The 9,345-nt window shown below is 35.8% G+C and overlaps 1 protein-coding gene across 2 annotated transcripts in view; it reads left to right on the plus strand.

The window, feature by feature from the left end:
- KCNH8 (potassium voltage-gated channel subfamily H member 8) overlaps positions 1 to 8,477 on the plus strand; it is a 186,787-nt gene extending 178,310 nt beyond the window's left edge. For both annotated transcript variants that reach the window (XM_086741568.1, XM_086741569.1), the window contains one exon: positions 7,767 to 8,477. In XM_086741568.1, the coding sequence (XP_086597694.1) occupies positions 7,767 to 8,477 (711 nt within the window). The remainder of the gene's footprint in view (positions 1 to 7,766) is intronic.
- Positions 8,478 to 9,345: the final 868 nt, after the last annotated feature.

Genomic DNA, 9,345 nt, shown 5'->3' on the forward strand with positions numbered 1-9,345 from the left:
CAGAAGTCAATCAACAAAAGCAAAAATAAATCCTTTCATGAAAGGCAATTGTATTACAACAGTTGACTAGTTAGTTTAAAAACATTTCAGATGTTCCTTTGGGGAACAAAGATACGCATCTTCCCATTCAGACATTCATACAGTCTCTTGTTAGCAAAAAAAAAAGAGTTACCCCAGAGATAAATCTAACAAAATGGGCTATACCAAACTTAGATATCCAGTGGAGCTCTTGGCAGTGTTTTAGACGTATGACATTCACTACATAATCCAAAGGAAAGTTAATTTACCTAAGAATGGGACTAACAGGAGATAAAACCTTGATTCCACATCTCAGAGTTTATTACGTATTAACTTTAGGACAAATGGACGCACAGATTTCCTCTAAGGAGGAAAGGCTCCAAAGTCAGCACTGCCACTTTGTTAGGCAGTGGTGAGAGAAACTTGAACACAACTCAGATTCCTGTTGTATAGCTCTGTGGTTTGACTGCTCAGCTGCTTACCCAGCTTCTTCATTCCCTCACCTAACCTCACGTCTCATTTTGAGCCTGAATGCAACTCAAGCTGATAATAAGGAATTTCCCTCTGGTTCAGTATTGAAAGGTGGAGTGGAATATGATTACTTAATCTCCTGCCCTGTTTGCCCATTCCACTTAGTTTAAATGATCACTGAATAAAAAAGGCATGACTTTCATTATAGTTCAGTATGTAGCAGGCAAGAGAGTTAATGTTCAGGTTCTTGCTCCTGTAAAAATGCAATTATTTAACCAATAGCTTCAAGATTAAGAGACTGAATACACAACAGCATGGCACATTGTCTGAGCTAGGGAAAGTTTGATTCAAAGGCCTGCTCCAAATTAAGTGGAGCAAGAATTTAGGAATAGATCTTCTGTCTTACATGTATGCATCCTTCCTTTGCAGAGATCTTCACCCAACCTGGTCTTTCCAATGCTTTTGTCTGCCAAGACTGATCAGATTGGTGTATCTAAACATTCAGCATTTTTTTCAGAGGCATCATTTACCTATTGCAATCATACATAACTACTAAGGAGCCCAGAAGTAAAAATAGGAAACCACTAAGCAGATTTTCTGAGATACACAGGTGGCACCTGCCTGTCACTGTCCCATTGTCTGTATCCTACCAGGCTTTTAGGTCTCTATCGTTTGAATGCAACTGTATGAAAGGAGTATGGAAATACTTCTAGTTTGATTCAATGTGCAAAACTCAAATCTGAATTGTGTAAACCATAGATCAGTTAAAAATAAGAAAATACCAAATTTTAGTCATAATTTTTCTCCCATCATTTGCAGAGTGTACATGTACGTGTTCTCCATTCAAATACACGAGTACACAATTTGATACTCAGATATACAGGACGTCTTGTGCAGTGCATGCAGTCAAACTCACATTTCTTTGTCATGTCCCTTGTTTTTCCCGTATGCAACCCAGTTCCAGTGCAGCCTCCTTCTGCTTTGAAACCTAGGGGCTGATTTCACACTTTACCGCATCAGCAGACCTCACAATTACAGTATGTATATATATATATATATATATATACACACTAAACCAGTATAATGAACAAAGTATTCACATTTCTCCTATTCAAATGAAAAGCAAACAAACATGAGGAAATATGAATAGGGTCAGGTTTTGTACTAGAAAATTCCCTTCTATTTAGCTGCGTGTTGGAGCACTTAGTGGAAATTCAGCAATTTTTAATTTTAGGATTTTAGATGCAAGTGCTTGAAATATTTCAAGCATTTGGCACTTATTCAGAACAGAGAAAATGCATTCACAGGGATATTTCACTTTCATCTAACAAAAGGAACAATCCTAAATATATATTTTTATTTTCCAAATTACCCAAAGAAATTTTATAATTAGACTATTTTAAAACATATTTCACATCCAGCTGTTAAAAATCCATTTCATTCTCCTCTCAGGATAGGAAAAAAAAAAAAAACACAAACTTTTTTTTTTTAAATCAAAACATATTCCTTAATATTTAAAATGTATGCACACAACGGAAATAGTGATTTTATAATCAGTACCAACAAAGAAAATTCGGTAAACTAAAGTGAATCAAACCTTCAGTGTGACACAAGAGATGTACTGTTGAAGTTCAATTTGCAGTTTGAGAATTCATATAAAGAATTCCCCTAACTTACAGTAATTAAAAACAAATTATTTGTAACAAGTTGATGATGAAAACTAATTACAACTAATCTATCCATTTTTTATTTTAGATATATAAATTTAGTATAAAAGTCAAGCCATAAAACTTAGTATTATTTGTCTTTAGAAATGAAAGCTTTCTAAACCATAAACACCGAGTAAACACATTTTTTTGTCTACTGAGATTTGTAAATATATATTTTCCTTTTAGAATCACCATATTTCCAAATGGCTCCTACCTCATTGTTGCTTTGTCTCTCTCTCTCTCTGCTCTTGTACTTTGATCATTGTGTAGTAGTCTTTCCGGCTAATTTTAATTTTTTTTAATGTTAGCTTAATAGCTATTGGCAGATGAAGATAATAAAAATGGCTGATGCTCTAAAGCTTAGGTTAATTTATTTTTTAAGCAGGACATACAGCACATACATAGCATAGGTCCTATATGCTTGCACTTTTCCTTAGTGGAAAGGCACCTGAGACAAAGAAATTAACCAAGTGAGGATGCCATGCAGCGTAGAAACCAACTGAGCACCAAAGGCTGACTTCAGATTTGAATAAAAATTATTACTACCATGACAGATGATGACGCTTATCTGGTTAACTCTTTAACAGGCATTTCAAAATCTTCCTGTACTGAAATGATCTATTTTCCCAACATCTAAATGTAAATCTCTGGTGGTTAGCAAGTTCACTGCTTTTTCTCTTTTATGCTTAGAAGACATAAGAAAAAGCTGATTGCCATTCTCTTTCTAAAACAAATTTACACTGGAAATATACTGTTCCAGCAGGTCTCAACAAACCAAATTCCTTCTGTCTTTATTTGCCCATTACATTTTCTAAAACTCTTCATTGGTAGCTTTTTCTTTTGGATTGTCTTTGGTAAGATCTTTTAAGTCACTGATAAAGTACAGAATATCACAGTGCCCCAGCCTAGGTAATTCCTAGTAAAGAGAACACTCTTCCTGTGTCCAATTAAAAACAAACAAACAAACAAACAAACTGTTGATACATCCTGGGAGCATGACTAATGATTGCAAAGTGTGATTCAGCAAAACTCCACAGACATTTTTCTATAATACTCTGCATAGATAGAATATTAAACTTACAGTCATGCCTCTGATGTTTTCTTTTCGGATGTAATCTTTAACATTTATCTTTGTTGAATTTCATATTACTGATATTTAAAAGTGCACATGAATTCCATTTAGCCATTAAAAATAACTATTACCTAAAAACAGGTCAGGATAGGCTGCTAAAAAGAATAGCTTGAAACGTCCGTGGGTGACAGCAAAGCATTGATCATAAACCACTCCAATTATGTATGAATCCAACTCACAGTGATAGCGTCTCAGCCGTATTTTCTTAGTTGGTTTAGAAGAATGTCATGCAGACAGTAACATCTGACAAGTCTTCTAACAAGATATATACTACACCTACAGTTTCTTATCTATTAAACCAGCTTTTCAGTTAATGAAGAGAACTTTATTGTTTTGCCATGGTTGTTCTTGAGAAATGTATGTTGCCTGTTCTCTTTTAACTATTCTTTTAGGTGCTTATAGAAATAGTTTACTTAATATTTTTTCCCGATGTCACATATACAATCTCAGGCTTTCTTTTAACAGCACATGTTAACAGTTTTTCTTCTCCCAGCTGCCTGGGATTTCCATGATCCTCCATTTGCTGTCAGCCAGTAGTTAGTCAGCCAGAGTTTGTCCCTGATACTTTCTGAAGTCCTTGAAGCAGTAATTTCTAAATCTGGCTTTCTTATTGCTACCGTCACACTGACACTGTCCCGATTCTATGCCAATCTGAAGGCAGCATCCACATCCACATCCAACAATGAAGAGTCACCAATTATTATTAGAACTGTAGTTTGGGAACCCTTTTTATAGACTGAATTTCCTGGGAGTCCTGTTGACTTAAGTACACTTAAATTATCCACTTTTCTGTTCTGTCCTTACTTGTTTAATAGCAATAGCTATAATCTTAGTGTCCTTCTTCACCCAGACAGACTGGTTGCCCTGGAACTGTCCAAGAACTGGCTAGCAGCTCAGCAGAAAAAAAACAGCAAATTTTCTTCTACTCCTACATGATAAAGCCAATTTCACAACCTTGTAGAATTGTGGATTTATTTCACTGAAACTGAACCATCATTTCATTGCACAAATCCTATATAGTTAATCTGAACTCAGATTAGCTGCACTAGATTTTCTTTTCTTCTATAAGTAGCTTTATTCCTAAAATGCCATTAAATCAGAAATTGGCCACAAAGATGCTGATAGAGGAAAGGTCTCTCTCAGCTCAGTTCTAATTTCATTCATTCAACAATGCCCTTACTTGGAAAAGGAGTATCAGCAGCTAGTTAATCTGAGCCTTGAAAGACCCGCTCATTTCGGCTGAAATTCTCCTTGAATTTGTGAAGTACCTGAACAGAAGAAGCAATGAAACACCAAGCAAAGGAACAGAGAAGCTGCCATAAGCAGAGCAAAGCAGGCAGCTTCCCTACATTGTCAAAACGCAACTTCCATTTCTCAAGAAGTAAATTTTGCTCTTCACTTCTTTGAATGTTCAGAAAAAGTCATAGTAGGAACATGTCTGAGTGAAGTTTGAATCACACAAGGGAGTAAACCACAGAGAAAAAAAAAAATCCAATGTATTAGGTTTGTAATCAGAAAAAAAAAAAAAGGCTTATTCCAGATTTATCCAGCAGCAGTGATGAGAGATAGGCATTCTAGTAGAAAATTTATCATTAAAAAAAATTAAATGCTGGAATATATAATGGAAAATCAAAGAAACCTGTTTAGCCAATACCATTTAAACAAAGCAATAATCACCATCATCATCTTACATTATATAGAGCTTTTCATCACGTTTATGGAAAGGTTTATATACAATCACCTCCATTCCTACTTAATTACATGGAACAAAGTGTTCAAATTGCACAACAGTTTAATATTAATAGTAAAGAAAAATACTCTTTCTACTGAAACTGTCAAAGTAATTAAAAAATGCAAAATACAACTACTAAAACTTTTATCGGTCAGGGCATCAGAAAGTGTTTACATACATAGCCCATATGTTTAAAAGAAAAAATCTGGTTTTTTTAACCTCTGTTTTGAAAGATATTTTTTCTTTATAACACAGTCTGCTAAAAAGGTATCAGTATGTTGCTTTTGACTACCCTGAGAAGCACCTTTTGCTAATTCAAGCTAAATCTGTATAAATCTCAGTTTCTATTCTAGGAAACTTCACAGTATCTTTTTCAAGTCCTAGAAGCTGTTAAGGCAGCATTTCAAGTATATTTGGGATCTCCCAGATCATTTTAAAGCTGCCTGCCTAGCACAGCAGGAACAATTTGTACAACTAGCTTTATTGCCTAGCAATAATCTCTGAATTCCTGAAAAGAGAATAGCCTTACCAGCACGCAAGGAATTAGTCCTTTTGCTCAGGAGGAAACTGTACTGCTTTCTATTTGTATTTCATAGACTTAAAATTTCTTTTGCTTCTAATCTCTGTTCTTTTACGCTTTCTGGAGCACTGTGAAATGGTTAATACTATTGATAAAATTGTTCCCTGTTACACCTGCTTATCTACATCTGCTCAAGAATCTCTGCAGTGTGTAAAAAGGATAGCGTAAGCCATATAGTTTTGATAGTAACAGTAATAGTATACTATGTAAGTATATCAGTATAATAATGTAGAGATAGATAGTAATTAACAGTAGTACAGATATTGGAGTTTTAATCCAGTAAGACTAACAGATTGTAAAATCCAAAAAGGTTTTAAATTACCCAGAAAATTACATATTTGCTTTTTCTATGTGTCAAGCAGTATTGATCCAAAAAGATCTCACTAAACAGTTGTCGATTTCTAATGATGTTTGGCATAACTACTTTGGATCTTAAACTATCGAAGTACTGGAAACTACTGGAGCATACATCAAAGGCTGGTTTATCAGCTCAGTTCCTATAACTGTGCGAGCACAAGCTTATGAGAAGACAGCACTGTAAGAGTGAGCTGATACATCAAAAATAGCATCTGGGCACCAGAGCAGTTCCCCATGGAGGCCAGAAGTTCTTACATGCTTGATTTGCCCAGAGATCTCACAGTGTGTTTCCTTATAGTCTGACAGTAGCAAGAACCTTCTCTGGCTGCTGTTCACAAATCACTTTCCTAACAGATTTTAATTCCTCACATTAACTGAAGTTCACATGAGCTATCAGGCATTCAAAGCTTAATCTCAGCTGGCAGAAGGAGATCTCATGGTTATTTCCCACCTAGCACACCTTAACTAGGCAACAAGGCAAATAGAAAGAGAAGTGGAAAGAGACAGAGATCCTGTAATGTGCCACTCAAGAGCCTCCTCCCTTTAAGCATTTTCCCTCCAGGGCAGTGAGATCATTACAAAACTATTAAACAATGTGATGGCTTTGCACTCTTAGCTCAGGGAGAAACAAATAGATGTATAGGAGCTGTATTGGAGCTTCCTACTTTCCTTCTAACTCAGAATTTCTTTATAATTATTGTGCTTGTAGTATCGTAGTCAAACTCAGCCTGAAATGTCTTTTTGGCAGATTTCTTTGGAGCTATCCTGTCAGAAAAATGAAAATTGTGTTTCTGATTACACGAAAATTAATCTGTGTAGGGCACCTACATCGGTGATGTCTTTACTTCAGGGCAAAGAAATGCTCCCTGAATTAGCCTTTTTTCATTTGACAGGTGGTTTATCCTTCTGAAGGTAAATGTGCAGTCATGTCTTTTTTACAACAGAATATTTTCAATAGCATCTGTACGAGAAACTCTATTTTAACAGTAGTGACAGTATTTTGACCTAAAATAGATTGATTAGCTACCACAGAGACAAAGTTCATTTCTACCTCTTGATAGGTTCATTTCTCTTTATTAAAAATAATTGACTGATTTTAGCTCCCTGCAAACTTTTCCTTAAGAAGGAAAATGGAAATACAAACACATTTGAAATGCTGAGTGGGTCACTTTTATGTTTGAGTTAGACTTTTCATTTCCCAAAATGTCCTTATAATGTCCTAATGAATATCCCCATTAATGTTCATTTATCAATTTACTTTAAAATATGAATTCAGAACTTGTCAATCTGATTCCCACTCAAACGAGCAGTTCTGGGGAGATTAAAGACTTCATGTAATTAATGTAATTAATTGGATGCTATCAGTGGTTTCAGCATTTAACAAAAAATCTAATAGAAAATACGGTTCTTCCTTTTGCACATGCACAAGAGTAATTTACGCTGCGGACTACTGTCTCTCTCAGTGTTACATGGAATACCTTTCAAGCGTGAACGCAACTACATGGAGGCAGACTTTCACAGGCTTTTATATTGTTTAAAATGCTTAGAGGTAGCAAGTGGTTTATAGGGTTTTGAGTTTCTTCTCTTCTTTTTTTTGTTTTTAGTAGTAGTCCACCAGATTTTAATGTAACTACTACTTGCATCCAACGACTTCAAGTATGGCTTTCTTTTATTTTACTATGAAGACAGCGGTATATGTTATGTATGTGTGTATTTCAGGCATGACTGCAGAAATAAATACTGTGGTATTTCGCCCTGTCGTAACAGGTGACAACATTAACTCAAGAAGTCTCACAATTAAGTAAGGATATGAAGAATGTGATGCACCTTCTGGAGAACCTGCTCACATCCCAGAAGCCTCCAGGGTTCTGTGCTGTGCACGGCATATCTCGAAGTCCTACCCTGGACAGTCTGCAGTCTCGAAAGACTTGGATTACGCATCAACCTTGCACACACATGCAAGCTGGGAATTTCACTTGCACCAAAGCACAACTTTGTCGTGGCAACACGTTATGTGACATTTGGAATACAGATCTGTCCTCTGTAGGCAGCAGTCCCCAAAGAACTGAACCCAACTTGCAAAATTCTATGGACGGTGAATTTTATTGTACATCAGGCCTTCACAATTCCCCCTCCCAGTATCAGGTAATTCAGAAAGACAATTTGCAGTTTTTAAGATGCACCTCTCCCCGTTCAGACACTACCTTGACTCCTCTTCAGTCTATTTCAGCAACTCTTTCTTCTTCAGTATGCTCTTCATCAGAGGCATCGTTACACCTCGTGCTCCCCAGCAGATCTGAGGAAGGTAGCTTTAGCAAAAGAGCAATCAGCTCCCTAAGCCTTGAGAATCTGCCAAGATCATGGGACCTGGAACGAACAGCCGGAGTAGTTTCTGCACAAACCCCAGATTTTCCAATAGACATTGTGACAAGCACAAAGGATGTTAAAGATAAAGATTACCAAGCCATAGACGTATAATGAGAAACAGTGAAGTGGTACTCAAAGCATGTTCTACAGCTGCCAGTTTTAAATTTAGAGAGTACTGCATGACTGCTTTATTTGACCTTTTCTTTGGCAATCATGGAGACTTACAAACATGAAAATTCGGATTTACAGAAAGTACGAAAAGGTATTGTTGGTTCATAATATAGGAAAAAAAAAAGTCTAGATTCTAGAAGCATGTTGAAAAGCATTTTGTATACAGATATAACTTACTGGTCTGTTTGGCAGACTTTTGTGATAGTCTAGAGACCCTGAGGGTCAGAGCAGCTGGAAGTCTAGGACAAAAGAACTGTCATGGGTGGCTTTTGTTCATCGAAGCAAAGATTTTCCCTGAGTGTCTGACTATTGTTCCCAAACAATATCTATGGCACTGTTTGCTTCAGGTGATCATAGGTCCTGCTGGTCTGTTTGTCAGTTCTGTAAAGGCAAAGGGACAATTATCGCTGCATGTCATCTAGACAATCAACCAAATAGAGCTGGTAGAGAGTGATTAGTTGTTGCACGTTATTTGTCATGTAAATGAAACCTCTTAATTTATCTAAAAATACTATTTTTATATACTTGGTATGAAACATGTACTTAAAAATTATTTAAAATATTTATAAAGAGAATAAGATTTTGTTTTCATTTTGGTAAAGGCTTGCAGTTTTAACAACAAATGCACTACCATCATGTATTAGATCAAATACTATTTATTGTTAAGATATGTAGTTTACAAATGGATTCCCTTTTATGTGCATGCAATTTGCAATGAATGTATTCATGCTGGTGGAATACAAATAAATTAAGGTATTATTTTATCTAAAAAAATAAAACAGTTGGAATGTTGTGTCATATACTAAGT

The sequence above is a fragment of the Chlamydotis macqueenii genome, chromosome 2 (assembly GCF_036417535.1).
Source record: "Chlamydotis macqueenii isolate bChlMac1 chromosome 2, bChlMac1.mat, whole genome shotgun sequence".
NCBI lineage: Eukaryota > Metazoa > Chordata > Aves > Otidiformes > Otididae > Chlamydotis > Chlamydotis macqueenii.